Consider the following 19,672-nt stretch of genomic DNA (forward strand, 5'->3'; position numbering starts at 1 on the left):
CTGTCATATAAAAGGTCACTATGAATTGGGATGGACTTGAAGGAACTGAACAATAACAACCCTAACCTAAATGTTGGCTGTTGAAACTTATCCATTGGCACCTTATAAGAAAGAGTTGGTGAACTGCTTCCATAAAGACTGCATTAAATAAAACCCTATGGAAAGAGTCTATGCTATAATACACAGTATTGCCATGAGACTGACTAAACTCTACAGCGACGGCGTTATTTTGTTTTGCTTTTTAAATCTTAACAGAAACAGATCATTGCCTTTCCTGTGAATTGTTGAGATGAATGAGAAAAGGTGCCATTCAATAAAAGTTGGGTCTCTCACATGCTCCTTTTTAAAAAAATAATGTATGTAACTCAGTTTCTTTAGTTCCCAGCAGGTAGGAAAGTGGGTGGAGGAAGTTAGAATATGGAGGAGCAATAAATCAGGTACATTGTGCTAAGAGCATACATTCTAGTGTCCTTAATTCAGCATGCTGAATTTTGTTGTCAGAGCTTTCTGAATTCAAATTTTCCTCCACCATAAGGTTTCTTATACACATTGATAGGTATGTCCTAGGTTGATTAACTGTCTTTTTTTTTTTAAATTGCAATTTTAATGAAAGTGTATAGAGACTCTGGATTTCCATTCATTCATTGTTGCACATTTTCCTCCTTGCCCATTCCGCCTCTCAGGTTGATGAACTTTCTTGTTGTTGTTGTTGTTGTTGTGTGCCGTCGAGTCGCCTGCGACTCATAGCGACCCTATGTACAACAGCCCTAAACTCCGCTCTGTCCTGTGCCAATCGCACTGTCTCTGACACTCCCATTCCAATTATCCCAGTCACTGAATCAATCCACCTCATAGAGGGCCTTCCTCTCCTGTGCCGTCCCTCCACCCTCCCAAGCATGATGTCCCTCTCCAAGGACCGGTCTCTCCTCACTACATGTCCAAAGTAAGTTAGACGGAGCTCGTCCATCTGAACTTTCTTATATGGTTATATTTTTATCACAGAGAGAAAAAAAACAACTTGACTTTTTAGACTACTGAGTTCTGTCTGTACATATCTATATAACTGTATCTATATCTAATTCCCATAAGCCTAATAAAAAAACCTTTACTGTTCTCCACATTAAATTTACCAAGGCTATATAAAGAGATTGATCTTTGCTTTCAGATAGGATCATAAGTCAATGTTTGGATGTTTGACTTATGTTACAGAAACAGAAAATGCTCACATTTTTCTTTTATTGCTAAAGTGATTTAAAAAAAATTGTCCCTGCAGCTTCTGCCTTGCATGTAGACACAGAAAAGGGAGCGAGTATGAAGTTGCTTTTTTATTAATGTAAAAATGGAAAACAAGCCATTATAACAAGAAGTATTTAAGTGCAGAGTCCTCAAGCTAAAAATAGTAAAATGTGTCATTGATGTTGAAGAAGTTGACAACCACAGCACTGGTGATATTTTGACATCCTAAATTAAGCATAGGTTACTGTGGTTTTGAGATGCTTTGAGTTACTGCAAAGTTGTGGCTAATTTCTATGAAAAAGAAGTTTGAGGAAGTGGAGAGGAAGAAGGTGCAGAGATTTCTAAACGTATACGATGCCTGTCTCTGGTTTTACCTTTAGAGATAAATGTCTGAGATTGTTTAAGATGATATAACCTAAATGCTTTCATACAATGTGGAAGGTTATGGAGGTAAAGAGGCACAGGAAATATTATGTTTTGTCAACAGGGGAAAAGTTATTATACAAGGGTTAATATTATTATTATTATTCTAAGTGTACTTAGAAAGAAATACATTCTCTTGTATTTTCCAGCACTAATTAATTTTAAAAGAAACAACAACCCACAAACACGCAGCCAAAAAGACACAGAAGTACTTACCCTTCTTCAAAGAGAAGATGAGGTTTTATTAAGGTAAAAGTACCGTGTAAAATGTGTTCAAGTGCTGGGTGAGAAGTGGCGTAGGTACGACAAAGGTTAGCATTTACTTTTACTGTTACGATGACGTAAGAATTGTCATTGCAGCCTTTGCTTTGCGTTCAGATGCGGCGATTTCGCATGCTGTCAGTGAAAGAGCTTACCAGAGAGGACCGGACCTGGGACGTAGTTCTGCAATTTACGCTCAGGGGGTCTGTCATGCCTTCCACTCTGCATTGCAGTGGGATGTGCAAGGTTAATGCGTGCCAAAGATTAAAGGGGACTTTCTGCAGCAGAAGGAACTCGAAGGAAACGGAGGAACAAAATAACATGTGAAGCAAGTGACTCTTTAATGATCAGGGTCTACCGAAGCTTAAATTGGGTCCCCGACGAAATGCCAATACAAGTCCTGGTAAGTGCCCCGAGCAGAGGTTGCAATGCTTCCTCCCGGCCTGAAAGGGCCGCTAGGAGAGAGTACCGGCGTGGGGTTGCTCTTGACCACCACTCGTCTTTGTAGTCCTCCTACTCTCCTCCGCAGCGGAGGGCGAGGACGCCGCCGGCACGCATGCGCGGTCTCTCGGTGCAGCTAGTTGGTGTGCGTGAGTGGGAGGTGGCAGGCCTCCGCCTCTGGCCTTCTCGGCGGACTGTTGCAGCGCCACTTCTCCAGCCATGAACCGGTTTGGTACTCGGTTAGTGGGAGCCGCGGCGACCCCGTCGCCACCTACGAAGGCTCGCAGCAACGAAAACCTCGATAAAATCGATATGTCTTTGGGTGAGGGGCCGAGTTGAACCGACTTGGGGTAGTGGGATGGTGTAGATGGAACCAAATGCCGCGGTTCGTGGGGGAAGGGGCGGTTGGCCGCAGTTGGCGGTTGAGTTTTCTTGCGGGTGGGCTGAACCAAGTGGGGAGCCGTGGGGAGAGAGGTGAGGCGCAAGTTGGTGCCGAGTTCCTGGATCGGGGCGGAGGGACCCCGGTGGAGCCTGTGTCTCGGGAGGAGAAGTCAGGGCGAGCGACGCTAGGAGCCAGGAGGCTGGGAGAGCGAAGGGTGCGCACCTCTTTTTCCCCCCGGAGGGGCGCTACCACTCGCGGGTCACCCCAGCTCTTTGTGCGGGAACTCCGCGGGTTTCCCGCAGGCAGGTTCGCTGCCGGCGTTACCAGCGGAGCGACGAGGAATGGCCCAACCAAGCCGTCCTTTCGGAAGAAAGATCTCTGCGACCCCGCGTGGGAATGCGTTCAGTTGGAAGCAGTGGTTCTAAAGAAAGACTTGAGCAATTTCTGTGCGCTGGCCTGCGAGAAACACATAGAGACGCCCCGAGAGTTCTCGATCTTTTAGGGACGGTGAGACCTGGGGACCACCAACGGAGCAGCGGCACTTTTCTCTGGAAGATGTCATTACTGAAAGACTTGTTTTACTCGATGATTTCTTGAAAATCTATTTAGACCTCAAAGTTAACGAATTAGATAAGACTGAAGCAGAAACCGAAGGCGAGATATATGTGGGTGGATGAGAAGCATAAGAGTGTGGATCTGGCCTATACAAGAATGGTGGAGTGGTTTGATTATCATATGTATGAAAGCAGGAAGATTGGCGAGCCATTTACACATTCAGACTTAATATTTCCAAGGCACTGGCCACTGGTGGTTTTTTTCCTTACCTGGTTTCAGAGTAATTCCTTTTTGCCGGGATTCACGTTTAAGGTATTAGTTCACTAGATCCACCTGGGCTTTGCGTTGCTTAAATTTGTGTGTGTGTGTGTGTGTGTGTGTGTGTTTAGAAAGTGCTGACTAGTGGACACTTTCTCAGTGGTGATATTTAGTATACTATCTACCTTAGAAATATATTCTAGGATTGTCCTGACGTGTATCTCTTTTGTTACGGTTTATCTGGAGGATTAAGAAAGCTTGATTTCTGTGATTGCCACCAGTCAGAATCCAATATGGGAGCTAAAGAAATCACAAGAAGGGATAGGATTGACTTCAAGTCTTACCTTTATAGTGTACTTGAAAGAAATCTTTTGTGCGAAGACCAAGAAATAGTGCAATAGGGAATGTTCAGTGCTTATTACCTGCCAGCACTAGCCTAGCATTTTTATATGTTTATCCTTAGAATAAGCGGTATATGTGTTTCTCGTGAAAAACCACTGCCAAACCTGTTGCCATCAAATTAATTCCAATTCTTGCCTGCCCTGTGTGTACCCTGAGTGATTTCCTGGTTGTAATCTTCATGGGTCTTTCTCAAGTGCTGCTGAGGGAAGAGAGTGCTTGCTGTCAACCTTTCAGTTAGCAGTGTTGGTTGTGGTGTTAGTTGCAGCTATCGTTTGTGCCAGATCCAAACCAGTTGTGCCTCCAGGGAATACATCTTTGAACCTGGAGCTATCCTTGCTTAAGTCAAATTCTTCACCCACTTCCTAGCCATGTGACTATGAATACAGTACTTCTGTGTATCTCATGTATGAAAAAAGAGTGTTAATAGTGCTAATCTACCCTACAGTATTGCTGCCATGTATGAAATTAATTGGCCTTTCACAGTAAGCACCATATAGTTAAAAAAGCCACTGTAACTTGATAGAAACCTGTGGCATATGTAACTTGCCCAGGGTTTCACAAGGAGTTAAGTAGTGGATGCAGGATTTCTGTCTAGCTCTGGGGTCCCAAGCAATAGATCTTTTGTAATGAATACATTTTAGCTAGGATGTTTTTTGTTTGGTGATTGTTTTGTTGTTGTGTGCCATGGAGTCAGAACCTACTCAGACCTGACCCTCCAGGGAGTTTTCATAAGCAGTTAATTGCATGGGAGAAGATTGCCCATCCTCCTCCCACTGAGCAGCTGGTGGATTCAAACCAAGTGCCTTGGGGATTGCAGCACAGTTTTTTAACCATACCTCATTTGATGGTTACAGTATTCAAATGACAAAAACAAAACAAAAGGCAGTCCTCCTTGATGAGAATAATGAAGTTCTGTAAAGAGCTTAGTCTCTTCTCTCCACCAAGAACATAATATACTTTGTCAAATTCCTTTCTTTTTAATGAGAATTTTGCAGAGATGGGATGAAGAGGTGATGCTTTTAAACACACATTATGCTTTAAGAATACGAGGATGGCACAGGATAGGGCAAGGTTCTGCTCTATTGTTCATAGGGTCATTATGAGTAGTAATCAGCTTGACAGCATCTAACAGCCAGATTTTAGAATATGTTTCATTTTGTTTTTAATGTTCTCTCTGCTGAGTTATGCAACTATTCACCAAGAATATCTACCAGGGTTTACAGTGGCTAGCCGAATTATGGCTAATTTCTTAATTTGTATAGTGGCTATTATAATGATTTCTTTTTTTCCTCTTTTTTTTTTTTTTTTTACTGTTTTTGTGGGAGTTTTTCTCTTGTTGTTGTTGTTGGGTATCCTTGAGTCAGATCTAACTGGCACAGGAGGAGATTGTCCTTCCTTCTCCAGTGGAGCATCTCTTTGGTTTGAACTGAATGCCTTTGGGATTGCATCACAGCTTCTTGTCACTAGGCCACCAAAGTTCCCTTTATAATAATTTATTTCATAGGGTTGTTGGGAAGGTTAAAATGATACATGCAAAAATAATAAACCTGTTAGTATTCAGTTAGTTAATATTACTACTTTGATTATAACTGTTTACTCCTAGTACTTTGGAAGAATTTTTTTTTTATAAAGTGCTCATTGCTCAAAACCTATTACATATCCTCTCACCCCAGTAAGAATACCAAAATTTAACAGAACATCAAACAACAAATGCTGGTGAAGTTGTGGAGAAACTGGAACCCTTATTAACTGTTGGTGGAAATGTAAAATGGTGCAACCACTATGGAAGGCAATATGGCGCTTTCTCAAAAAAATTGCAAATACTGGGAATATACCCTAAAAAAACCATAACTGCCACCTAAGCAGATATATGCACACCCGTGTTTATTGTAGCTTTGTTCACAATAGCAAGGAGTTGGAAACAACCTGAGTGCCCATAAACAAACAAATGGATAGAGAAGCTATGGAATACTATGCTGCATTGAAAAACAAGGCACTCATGAAATAGTATACAAAATGGGTGACCCTGAAGGACATTATGCTGAGCGAAATATATCAGTCACAAAAGGACAAATACTGTATAGTGCCACTGTTGTAAAATGGGACTGCCATTAGGGTTGGGGAGACTGAGAAAGATGGGCTAAATTATGTATACTGCATTGAAACAGATGAGGGAAAGAACTGTTTAAAAGGGGTATATGATTAGGTATTATTGTCATGACAGGAGTCCTGAGCGACGGTTTCATAGTGGAGTGGACTTGCAGGGAAGGATTGTATAAACAATGAAATAATTTTACTTTTCAAAGCGTGAACTGGGGGGGGGATTGGTCAGGGATAAAAGAGCAACAATGATTGAATGGAAATCCAAAGTCTCTGTAAACTTTCATTAAAATTAATAAAAATATAAATTAATTTCATATATATGGAATTTGTCAGTCTAGAGACTAAGGTATGCTTGTACCAAGCCATGGTCTTTGCAGTTACTTGCTATGTATCGGAGAACTAGGCAATGAATAAAGATGCTCATTACAGTGAGTTTCCCCCTCAAGTTTTATTCCACTTTTTCATCTTATAAGTGCCCTTTCTTTTTGGAAGAGAAAACAGTTTTCTTTGATAAAATTAGAAGAATATTAAGTCTTAGAGATTACAGATGGGAGAGAGAGAGAATAATATATTAGAAAGAATCTTTGTAATTATTTTCTTTTCTGACCAGGAGAAGCTAATTATATTGACATAGATGTTGGTTAGATTATTTCTTTATAAACGGTTTAGATAAATATTGAAGTTAGTTTTGTGACTTTTTACTAAGTTGTTAATCATAAGTTTTATTTGACCAGTTTGCATTATCAATCATAAAAATACTGGGATTGGAGACTATGGAGGAAGTGTTTGGGTAATTCTGAAAAGAGTATTTTTAGCTTCTAATGATTTCTTCTAATAATTCTAATAATTTTAAAATATTTGGCACCTGGAGTCAGGAAATAAAAAAACAAATTGCATTAGGTAAATCTGCTGTCAGGGACCTTTCCAGAGTACTGAGAAGCAATGATGCCAGTCTAGAGACTAAGGTGTGCCTGATCCAGGACATGGTTTTCACAGTTAATTTCTGTGCATCAGAGAGCTGTATCATGATTAAGGATGATAGAAAAAGAATCAATGTTTTTGAGTTATGATGCTAGAGAAGAGTCTGGACCACCAAGGAAAAAAAGAAATAGATCTGTCTTGGAGATGGTGAAACCAAGTCTCTCCTTAGAGGCTAGGATTTTGGAGCTCTGCCTCACATACTTTAGGCACATGGCCAGGAGGCACCGATCCTTGGAGAAGGACATCACGCTCAGAAGGGTGGAGGGACAGCACAGGAGAGGAAGACCCTGCATGAGATGGATTGATACAGTAACTAGGACAATGGGGGTAGATGTCTCAGAGTCATTGAGACTGGTTTGGGACAGGGCAGGGTTCAAAGCTGTTGTACATAGGGTCACTAGGAATCGTAAGTGACTTGATGGCACATAACAAATACATATACACACATACACGTATGAATCTGGAGTTACCTCATGTTCATCTTGATCTGTTATTAGAGCTGTGTGATGATGTGATTTACATTAAAATTAAAAAGCTCAAAGTCATTGTCATAGAGTTAGAATTGAACCATGGCTGAACACATTGAACTGTTAACTTACAGATCAGCATTTCTAATCCACTGGTTGTTCCAAGGCAAAAGATAGTCTCCTCCCCTTAAGGTTTATACCTACAGAAATGGGATGCATGATTCTTGAGGCAGACGTGACTAGATGTCAGTGAGTATGTTTTTAATAGACTGGTATGACTAGTGTATGACTTGGGCTAATGAAAGGTTGATGGTTCAAGTATACCAAACATGTGTTAGGAGAATTATAATCTTCTCAAACATTTACACTGTCTGAAACTTAATGGAGGGTTGTCATGCATTGGAACTCATTTGAAGGCTGTAGGTTTGGGGTAACTTTTTAAAGGCATACTGCTGGCATAGTGTGTTAGTTGGACTGCTACATGAAAAGCTAGAGATTGCAATCCACAAACCTCTCCATGGGAGGAAGGTGAGATAGTCGGCTTCCTGAAAGATTTACAGCCTCAGAACTCTACTGCATTTTTGGTACCAAATATTTAGTGCTTTTGACATTTTAGAAAGATTTATCTTAATTTTGGTTTGGTTTTGCTATTTATATATAATTTCACACAATTTCAAATTTATTGAAATGGGACCATACTTGTACATTTTCATTATTACACATCCTAACAGCAACAACCACCACCACTGCCACCCATGTATATTCATTTCATATATAGTATATGCTGAATATTTATGGAAAGAAGATGCTTACTCTTACAATGGAAATACTTTTTTATTGCCTCCTTATGGGTTATTTTTTAAATGGAATTTCATGATTATGGAAAATACGGATAACTTTTGTAAATAGGCCTTTTGCTTATTTATACTAGTGAGGAGGAAAAATACTATCAATGATAGAACTCCCGATTAATTGGTGGATTTTCTTTGGGCTATATATAACTTTTTCTGCAGAACTTTTCTCAGCATTCCAGTGGCTGTTCTGAGCTTTTCTTCTTTGTTTAGCCCTTGAAGGTGCTTTCAAAGGAGAAGAGAAGTTAGGAATAAAATCTCTCAGTGAGAAAGTGAAATTGAATAATTGTGTCTTTAAGTTAAAATTAAAAGAATGAAAATATCTTTTATCATATAGATGATATCATCAGATTGAATAGAAAGGAAGGAAAGAAGAATTTTCCCAGACTAAACAGAAGACTTCAGCAGAGTGGTGCTCGGCAGTTCAGAATGAGAGTACGGTGGGGAATACAACAGAATTCTGGTGAGTTTTGAATGTAAGCTTTTAAAAAACCATTATTTATGGGTTTATATTCACTATCTTTAGCACATGGTTAAAAACATGGACCAAATACATTGTGATTTGTAATTTCCTCTTTTCTACATAGCTCTTAAAACCTGGCAAAGTTTTTAGTTAGTTAAAATTCCCTGAAACATTAAGTCATCTTATATGACTTCAATTTATATAAGTAGTCTAAATTCTGTTTAGTGCTTGAAATTGTAAATAGTGTCATGTATAACAAGGAACTCACCCTTTTGTCAGTGAAATGTCCCTTAATTACTATGTCTGATGGTTTAAGTACTCTCCAATTTAAGTACTTTCCATGGAAGACTATACCACTTCATAAGACTGCTTATTGTTGGGAACAGTATTTCCCAACAATACAAAATTTTCTTAATTTTAATCAAAGCATACTTATAACATATTACTTCTTTGTAAAAATTTGCAACCTTACAAACCCTATGGGGTAGTTCTACTCCGTTGTATAGATGTTAAAATAGACTCATCAGTAGTGGGTTTTTTAACCTATAAAATTAAGAAAGCAACTCTTATTTTCTATGTGAAGATATTTTTAACATCTGGAGACTTGTTATTTTCCATGTAGAAAATTACTTCCAGACTCTTAATTTTATTATCCAGGACCTTCTCATTTAGCAAAGGTTTTTCAAAGATGACATTCAGAATTGATTGCTTTAGATGTGATCTGACTGTCTTCAAACTCTATATATATGTAGGCTATTAAATTTGGTAAACTAGAACTTTTCGTAAGTTTTGTTAAAAAATAGACCTGAATACTAGTATATATGACTCATTAACATTTTTAGCAAGTATATCAATACCCTAGAGTAAATAAAATACTAAATCTTTTCACATATATTAAAAAAATTCTTGCAAAGTAAGTTTATTTTTATGCTATTTATTGAAAACATTAAAAAAACAATCTATGGGGAGCTCTGGTGGCCTAGTGCAAGAAGCTGCACTGCAATCCCAGAGATACGTGATTCGAATCCAGCAGATGCTCTGCCGGAAAAGGAGGGGCAATCTCCTCCTGTACCTGTCGGATCTGATTTGATGGTACAGACACACACAAAATAATAATAAAAAAATTTTTTTAAAAAAAAAGAATAAATTAAAAACAAAACAGAATCTATGTAATATTTCACTTGCCAGCATGTTTTCACAATGTCTATAAGTGAGATCAAATCTATTTTTTTTAAAACAAAGTTGTTTTTCTTAATTTCTGAAACATTTCAGTCTTCAGAAATTTTGTGTCAGATACTTAGCTGTAACAGATGAATATTTCATTCCAGTGATCTAAATTTAAAGGTTCCTTATTATTGTCATTTAGCATATCATATTTTAAAAATTTTTTTAGCATACCATATTTTATATGTGATTTGTTCTAAGATAATGGTTCAGAGTTTGTAGAAGCCAGAAATATTAATGTATTCTCACCAATTGTTAAATACCTGGTAGGTGCTCTCAACTGACAAAGTTTAGGGATTATGTAAAGATGAGGTTTTGTCTTTTCAAGGAATTAATTTCTAGTTACAGTAATAAAGATAGACATGCAGATAAGTACTTGAAAAATAGAATGTGAAAAATGTCATAATACTCAGATAATGCTCTAGGACTTTAGATAAGGATTCTATTCTAAGATGATTTAATGGAGAAGGGGAAATATGATCTTGGCCATGAAGGGTCAGAAAGGCTTTCCTTTTATAGAGTTATGATCTGAGCCTTGAGATAAATGATACCTAGGGGAAGCTTAGGATCTCGTAAGATTGAGCTTGCACTTTTGCATTCTCCAGTTGTACTAACAGGAACTGAAATAGAACAGCTCCTGCTAGTGAATGTACAGAGAAATATGGGATTGTTTTAAACTCTGATTGGCTAAGAAAAGTGTTAATTGACATGTTACAATGTCAGAGGGAATTAATTTAGGCGCTCCATATATACTTGCAGAAATAACCTGTCTTTCTGTGGTAGAATATAATACAGCAATAGTTCTCACATTATTTTCTGGGAACCCTTGGGATATCCCTAAGACCTAGGTAAAAAATATCTCTTAATAGTATGACATTGATTTTGTTTTCACTCTCATTGTGAACTTTTGCAGATGCTACATTACATGTGATAATTACCAGCAAATTGAATGCAAAACCATATATGTGAATCCAGCTATCTTTTATTTAAGCTTTATTAAAAAGATTTTTCAAAACTACAAAACAATGCTATTCTTTTTGTTTGCTTGCTTCTTTTGGGAAATAATTTTTATTCTGTTAACAAAATGTTATTTATATTATGTGTAATAGGATTTTTTTAAATTTCTTATATGAGATAGTGAATAGATTGTTTCAAAATGTTCTAGTTTTAATTTCTAGTATAACATCAGTAAACATCAAAACTCTGGAGTCTGCAGTGATTTTCAAGAAATAGAAAAAGATCTGAGACCAAAACATTTGAGAATGCTGTTTCTTTTAGAGGTACAAAAGACAAGAGAGGAAAGGAGTAGTGATAGCATGTGCTTCGAATATCATAGAGAACAATACTTTCCCCAGAACATTCCTTCATTCTTCATTTTAGATAATCCAACTCCTGAAATTAGTGTGTGTATAAGAAATTCATTAAGTAGTTAGAATGAGGATTTAAAGGTAAAATTAAAATTCCTGCCTCAAGTTTTAGCTATTCTTCAACTTTAGTTACACCTGTGGAACTTTATAAAATAGACATTTGCTCTGACTTCACTCCATTTCTACTGAACTATAATCTACGTAGTTACAATCTAGGTTTGTGTTTTGTTTTAATCCCTAATATGTGGCGAGTTGGAAGCAGGAGTGGCATCCACTTCCTAAACAACATGCCTCTGGAAACTCTGTAATCTTTAATAAATGACGATAATTATAAAAAAGGCTTCAGGCCTTTTGTTCATAGGGTCACTATGAGTTGTGCTCAACTCGACAGCAGCCAACAACAACATGGCTGTTAACTAAATTGCTGCTGTAAAAGAGCTGAAGATATGAAACAGTCTTCATGAAAGAGATGATAGGAAGCTCTGGTGGCTGGCTGTGCTGCAGTTCTGAAAGCATGCAGTTCAAATCCACCAGATGTTCTGCAGGAGAAGGATGGGAAGTCTTCTGTGTAACTAACTACCTCTGAAAACCTGCTGGAGGGTCAGCTATGGGTAGGTTCCAACCCTGTGGGACACAGCAACAATAACAACAACATTAATAATGTAATTACACTCTACTCACTTTCTCCCTATAATTTTCTTTTCCATGAATCCTATCATACCCCTTGCTGCCTTCGGGGCTTTATCTTTGGGCAAATGCCGCTCTTTTGACTGGTTATTCTAAGGAGTGCGTGTCTGCCTTGTGTTATTGGTCACCTTACAAACTTGTGTATTGTTTAGCTGAAAATTGAGTCACAGGGATGAGTTTTATTCCCAATTCCAAAGGCTAAGGCCCATAGTCTTAGGAGTTCCACTGGTCTCTGTTGAACCCGTAAGCCTTGCCATCTTCTGTTAGTTTTGTTCGACATTTTCCCTCTTAACAAGGATCTTCTTCTGTGATCCCTTTTAGAATGATCAGTAGTAGTGGCTTGGCACCATTTAGTTCTTCCAATCTCAGGGTAGTGGACGTTGAGGTTCACCTAGTCCATTAATTTTTTCGCTTAATTCTTCTTAAACCGTATTGCTTTTCTTCCGTCTTCTTTGTTCCAAATAGCAAGAGACCCATAGTTGTGCCTTATATGGTGCTTGCAAGCTTTTAAGATGCCAGTCACTCACTACTCACCAAAGTAGGATGTCAAATATTATCTTTATGGACTTTGTTATACCAATTGACCTTGAAGAGAATGGCAATATACTGAGGGAATTATCAACATAATACCTCTAAAGGAAAGACATGAAGTGCATAAGAAATAGTATCATCAAAAGTAAACACGAGTACAAGTATAATCTACAGTATCATCAATAATAAGTCTTAATCTTCAAGTAGATAGATAAGTAGGGTAAACAGATGGGGCCCTTTAAAAAAGGACTATTACCATGACCATACGTGAATGTCTCAGGTGGTATTTCTACATTAATATCCATATGTGCTGTAATTCTATGCGTATGTATAGTAGATTCCATAGGGCTTAATGTGGCTGATATTTTTGGAAGTCAATCACAAGGCCTTTTTTTTTCAAGGTACCTCTCAGTGAACTTGAACCTGCAACTATTAGGCTAGCAGTTGACTCTATTACCTATACCAACAAGAGACTCCGAACACCCAACACAGAACCCACTCTTCCAATAATGTCCATACCCCCTCTCCCTTGGAAATGTACTATAGGTTATATTCTTCTGTCTTTTTTTTTTAATTCTCTGGGGCTTTAGTGGGAAGAGTTTGCACTGCCAACCTAAAGGCAAGTGGTTTCTATCCACTAGCTGTCCTGTGAGAGAAAGATGGACAATCTTTACAGTCTCTGTACTCCCACTCGGGGGTCAGCTGTGGGTCAGTTTCCAACTGCCGTGAAACAGTTGGGAAAAACAGATTTTGGACCCACCCATCCTATACCACTTAGGTAATGGCTCTTACCTCTGATCTCTTTAGTAGTCACTTTTCCTTACGTTGTTCTTCTGCAAAATTAAGATGCCAGCAACCTTGTCAAGTTCTCTTGTAGATTGACATGTTTAGTGCAGTGCTTAGCACAATAAATTGTAGTTACCACATTATTTACTATAAAATAGTAAGTAGCTGTAGGTTGGAGTTTATTTGAATACACCAGTTCCTACAAAATGATGAATCTTTGTTTTGGGTGCAGCTGTAAAGCAGCAATAAATTTTATTTTTAAGAGTTCAAAATTTATGTAATTTTGATTATAAGAAAATAAGACCATATTATAAGAGAGGAAAAACTTATGTTAAAAAACCCCCAACATAGCAAGAACATTCCCTTATAACCTTGCAGATGACCAAACACCCCCTATTTGTAAAATGTGAGTGAACCATAATGACATCCAAGACAGGAAAAATTACATGTTGATTCCCTCCTAGAAAAATCTTAACTCCTGAGAAGACAAGACCGTTTCAAGTTTGCTTGTCAGGCCAGATCTCTTGGAAACAGTTGTGCCTAGCTCCCATCTCCTGTTCGCTTGCACCTGTTTGAATGCCTGTTACTCCCCACAGCCTTGACAGTAATCCACTCCTGCTCCTACACATGCTCACTACACCTCTTTTGAGTCTCATGGTTCAGTCTATAACGCTCTTCTTCTGGATGTTGTTTCCCTTTACTGAAATGATAAAAATTAAGATCCCACTTTGCTTTACTTTTCACTACTGAACCCAAAAAGTTTTTAAGCCCTGACTCAAACACAACAGTAATTTGTAAGGCTAGTCTGGCACCAGGACCAGGCAGTGTTTCTTTTGTTGTACAGAGGGTTGCCATGAGTTGGAACCAAATCAGTGGTACAGTGATCTAGCTTTCAATTGGAACTGACTCAGCCCCAGCAATCTTTGCAAAAACAAGCTGCCACATCTTCCCCTCATGGAGCAGTTAGCTGGTGGGTTTGAACTGACTTTGCTTAACAATCAAGCACTTAACCCACCTTGCCACAAGTGCTCCACTAAGAAGTAAAGAGTTCTCTAAAGAATACACAATTAGTTGACATAGGGAATAATCAATACCTTTAGGACTGAGGCTGAGCATTCAAGAAAGGAACAAAACAGAATTCCCTATCCTGCTGTATTTCAGACCTTTTTTTTTCCCTTAAATGATTTTGTTATTTTTGTGTGTGTGTACCGTCAAATCAGATTTGACTTGTACAGGAGGAGATTGCCCCTCCTTTTCTAGCAGAGCATCTGGTGAATTTGAACTGCATATCTCTGGGATTGCAGTACAACTTCTTGCCACTAGGCCACCAGAGCTCCCCATTTCAGACCTTTTTTTAAAAGGGCATACTTTAATGTTGCTGAATGTTGAAGAAGTTCACTGATGTTTCTAACTGTGAAACCACCAGTGTGGTTGTAGATGAATACTTGTGGGAAGGCTGAGCAGGACCGTGACTAGAGTGAGACAGGATGGTTGCCTAGCGTACAAAATTTAAGGTGACATTCAGATTTTTAACCCAAGTCCCAGTCATATAGTTGAGAACCACTAGGTGTCCTGTACCCCCCAGGTACACTGAAACCAGGAAGGAGTACCTCTAGCAGTACCCTCTTCTAACAAAATTCAGCATTGTGCCAACTGGCAAGAAAAATACACTTTTATCAGAAGCAGAGAAATAGAGGGTGAATTTGAAGCTGAAAGACAATAATTTGATGTTTCAGCCATTGTACAGGTTTTTTTAAAACTAGCTGATTAAACTCTGGTCTGAAAATATTAATATTTTATATGAAAGAGTTCAGGAGTCAGGTAAGTTTGGGAAATAGCATAAACTGCCTTCCATCTTCACACTTCTCCTGTGGAGACTCGTAGGTTAAGTCATAGTGGTAGAGGTTTTTTTAAAACTAGCTGATTAAACTCTGGTCTGAAAATATTAATATTTTATATGAAAGAGTTCAAGAGGTAAGTTTGGGAAATAGCATAAACTGCCTTCCATCTTCACACTTCTCCTGTGGAGACTCGTAGGTTAAGTCATAGTGGTACAGGTTTTTTTAAAACCAGCTGATTAAACTCTGGTCTGAAAATATTAATATTTTATATGGAAGAGTTCAAGAGGTAAGTTTGGGAAATAGCATAAACTGCCTTCCGTCTTCACTCGTAGGTTAAGTCATAGTGGCCTATGAGCAACAGACCTGAACTGTGCCTTAGCCTCCACCATCCCTACAGTCTCTCCCATGGTTGGGCCCACTGTTAAATTGCTGTGTCAGTCAGTCAAGGTACAGATCGTCGTCTCTTGCTGACCTTCCACCTTTCCCAGCATCACATCTCCTTTCCAAGGGCTGACCCATCATAATAATATGGCCAAAGTATGTGAGACCAGGTTTCACCATCATTGCCTCTGAGGAGCTCCCTGGTTATATTTCCTCCAAGACAGATTTGTTTGTTCTGTTGACAGTGCATGGGATATTCCATGTTCTTAACCACCAACAAAGGCCTGAATCCTCTTCAGTCTTAGCTTACTCATTATCTATTATTCATGAAAACATGAAAATACCATGACTTGGATCAGGTGTACCTTAGTCTTTCTGTTTACACTGACCGTCTCTTTTTGGGAACCTTGTCTGTACCCATCCTCTAGACTGGCAAATATATCGTCTCTAGCCAATATGACTAGCATAGGTTCCTCTGAGGCCAGCAGAAATTCTGTCCCAGACTGGGTACCCCCACACACACAACCCCCCCACGGCTGGAGGAGTTGCTGTCTGCAAACTGGCTCACGTCTAGGGGCTGTCACTCATCTGAAGAACAGAAACTGACTGGGTACCTCAACTCCAGTCTTCTGCTGGGCTGTCAAGATACACTATATAAAGAACAAACTATATGGCTGTGGCACTTTTTTGTCAGTTTGCAACACTGTGGTGACTTAACCTGTTGTGATCCTGGAAGCTGTGCCACTGATATTTCAAATAACATTAATCATGTTGTTAGTTCAATCATTCTGATACTTCCAGTTATACTGATTTTAATGGACAAGTCAGAAGAGCTTACAGACTAAGAAGTAGAGCTTTACAGACTAAGAAGTAGTACTGGCTTTCCACTTCTGAATTAGCAGGCCCTTGAAAACCCTGTGAATACTAGAAGAACATTGTTGCATGTAGTGCAGGTAGATGATCCACTTAGACTGGAAGGCACTAAAAAAATGAGAAACAGCTGCAAAAAGCCGTAAATAATTGGAACATGGAATATATAAAGTATAAATCTAGGAAAATTGCAAGTTGTCAAAAATGAAATGAAACACATAAAGATTGATATCTAGGCATTAATGAGCTAACATAAGCTGATACTGGCCATTTTGAATCAGACAAATCATATGATCTATTATACCAAGAATGGCAAATTGGAGAGACATTTTTTATTTTATTTTTTAGTTATCTTTTTAAAAAAATTATTACCCTAGTTTATGTAAAAAATTCAAATACATTGTTTTCCAGTACAGATTCTTCCAATTTCCCTCACCCCCCCATCAAATTGTACAACCCCATGGTTAACCCCCCCCACCCCCTCCCTACTTATCCTCATCCCTCTGCTTCCACCCACCTCCTTGAATCTTTATACTCATTGTACAGTAATGGTTTTATACAGTATTTATCCTTGTGGGACTGAGTTCACTCAGCATAATACTTGGAGAGGAATTTTTCATAGTAAAAAGGAACATTTCAAGGTCTCTCCTGTCCATACCAACCACAAAAGGGTCCATATAGCATTGTCCTGGTTCCCTTTGTACCTTAAAGGGGAAACTCCACAATATCCGGCGCCCTTGATGTCCTGCAGATGAAGAAGGAGGATGTCTTCAAATCTTGTGGCAGGAACGCACTTGGGCCTCAACAACCCTGCCCTCCAAGTGGAAGAGTACATCTACAAGGGGAAAAGTGATGGCATCTGCATTGCAAACCTGAAGAGGACCTGCGAGAAGCTGCTCGCGCCGTTGTTGCCATTGAAAATCCGGGCGATGTCAGTGACAGTCTCCAGAAATACTAGCCAGCGAGCTCTGCTGGGGTTTGCTGCTGTTGTTGCTGCTGCATGCTTCACTCTTAAGAGCCTACACTAACCAGATCCAGGCAGCCTTTGGAGAACCTCATCTTGTGGTTACTGATTCTAGGACCAACCACCAGCCTTAACTTGCCCACTGTAGCTCTGTGTAACAGATTCCCCTTTACACTACATAGACATTACTATCCCATACAACAACAAGAATGTTCACTCCATGGGTCTGATGTGTTGGATGCTAGCCAAGGAAGTCCTGCACATGCGTGGCACAGTCTCCCAGGGGCACCAGTGGGAAGTCATGTCTGATACAAGAGATTGGAAAGAAGAGCAAGCTGCTGCTGAAGTTTCAGGGAGAATAGGCAGTTTCTGCTCCTGAATTTACTGGTGCTCGGCCTGAGGTTACAGACTTGTCTGAACGTATGCAGGTGCTTTCTGTGCTTATTCAGTAGTTCCCTTTTGAAGACTAGAGTGCTCAACCTGCAACGAAGACTGGTCTGCAGCATCCACTGTGCAAGTCCGTGAGTTGGAACAAGCATCAAATGGTCTTAAACTGTCTTCAGTCTTTTAAAAAGTGGAAATGGGGTTGACTAAAAATAAGCAATATGTTTCTATAAAAAAATAAAATTGATCCTGAAGTATGATTCTGTAATATAGTAATATTTATGTATAAAAAGAAGACCTGTTAATAATATTATCATTCAAATATACATACCAACTACTATAGCCAGAGATGAAGAAACTAACTGACAGTCTGGAACAGACAATCAGGATTCATTAATGATAATTGGTGAATGAAATGCAAATGTTGGCAACACAGAAGGACTGTTCTTGTTAGGTAGCATCAAGTTGGAACCGACCCATATCTGACCCTCCAGTGGGTTTTCACAAGCAGTAAATTGCACGGGAATAGCCCATCTTTTTCTTTCAGAGCAGCTAATGGATTCAAACCAAATGCCTTTGGGTTGGCAGTGCAAGCACTAAGCTGCAAGAGCTCCCTAAGATTAGTAGTTGGAAAATATACCAAAGGTGGCAAAAATGAGGCTAAAGATCAAATGTTAGAATTTGATACAGTGAATAACTTTTTCATTGAAATACATTTTTTAATAAAACTAATGGCAGCTATACAGATATACCTGTTAGACTATATAGGAATCACATTGACTACATTTGTGGAAAAAGTTGATGGAGAAACTGAACAGCAGTCAAAATAAGGCCAGTGGCTGAATGTAAATACATCAGCTACTCACATGCAAATTCAGATAGAAGCAAAAGAAAAAACAAGAACCACAATACATATTTGAAACTATCCCAACTGAATTTAAAACCATCTCACAAAGAGATTTGATGCGTTGAACACTAATGGCCAAAGACCAGATGAGTTAATGGAATGACATCAGGGACATCACTGACAAAAAAAGTAGGGGGCATTACAGGGATGGGGAAGACCAAAGTGAACATCAGAAGAGATTCTGAAACTTGTACTTGAACATAAGCTAAAACAAAGGAAAGAAAAACAAGAGAGATGACTAGAAGATTTCAAAGGGCTACTTGAGATGAGGAAGTAAAGTATAATGAACAAGCAAAGAGCTGGAGTTAGAAAACCAGAAGTGAAGAACATACTTGGCATTTCTCAAACTGATAGAACTGAAGAACAAATTTAGGCCTTGAGTTGTAGGAAATAGCATATGATTGAAAACCAATGGTAATGACATTCAAGCTGCACTGAAGGCATTGGCAAAAAAAAGAAAAAAAGACCTCAGGAATCCTTGCCTTTAAGGAGCAGCCAGGTTTTACCCTCCCTAGGATAGACCATTTGTTCTCTTAGTAGTCCATGGTATGCTCAATACTCTTCTCCAGCACCACAACTCAAAGGAATTGATTCCTCTATCATCCTTAGTCATTGTCTAGCTCTCTGATGCATATATGTTATACATTTTTAAAAAATTGAAATAACTATGATATTAATGTTTATTCCTAAGTAATAGAATGATAAGTAATTTTTATTTTCTTGTTTTTACTATGCATTGTACTTTATATGTTATTGTGAGCAGGTTTACTAGTAATTATTTAAATAGGAGGCAGAGTGGAGAAGCAAAGTCAGTTATACTGTCGCAGGCCATAGGAATCAAAACTGTGCTCATTGAACCTCATTGAAGGCTTTAGATAGACAGTTTGAAAAGAGTAGAGTTGAAAGT

The 19,672-nt window shown here is 38.8% G+C and overlaps 1 protein-coding gene across 1 annotated transcript in view; it reads left to right on the forward strand.

Annotated features, from left to right (window-relative positions):
* The first annotated feature begins 2,518 nt into the window (after nt 1–2,518).
* The window catches only part of FYTTD1 (forty-two-three domain containing 1), a 51,049-nt gene continuing 33,895 nt past the window's right edge, over nt 2,519–19,672 (forward strand). The window contains exons 1-2 of the mRNA XM_006884206.1: nt 2,519–2,683; nt 8,698–8,823. Of these exons, the coding sequence (XP_006884268.1) occupies nt 2,581–2,683; nt 8,698–8,823 (229 nt within the window). The 5' untranslated portion in view covers nt 2,519–2,580. The remainder of the gene's footprint in view (nt 2,684–8,697; nt 8,824–19,672) is intronic.

This window comes from Elephantulus edwardii, unplaced genomic scaffold (genome assembly GCF_000299155.1).
Source record: "Elephantulus edwardii isolate Elephantulus edwardi_28Jun2011 unplaced genomic scaffold, EleEdw1.0 scaffold00032, whole genome shotgun sequence".
NCBI lineage: Eukaryota > Metazoa > Chordata > Mammalia > Macroscelidea > Macroscelididae > Elephantulus > Elephantulus edwardii.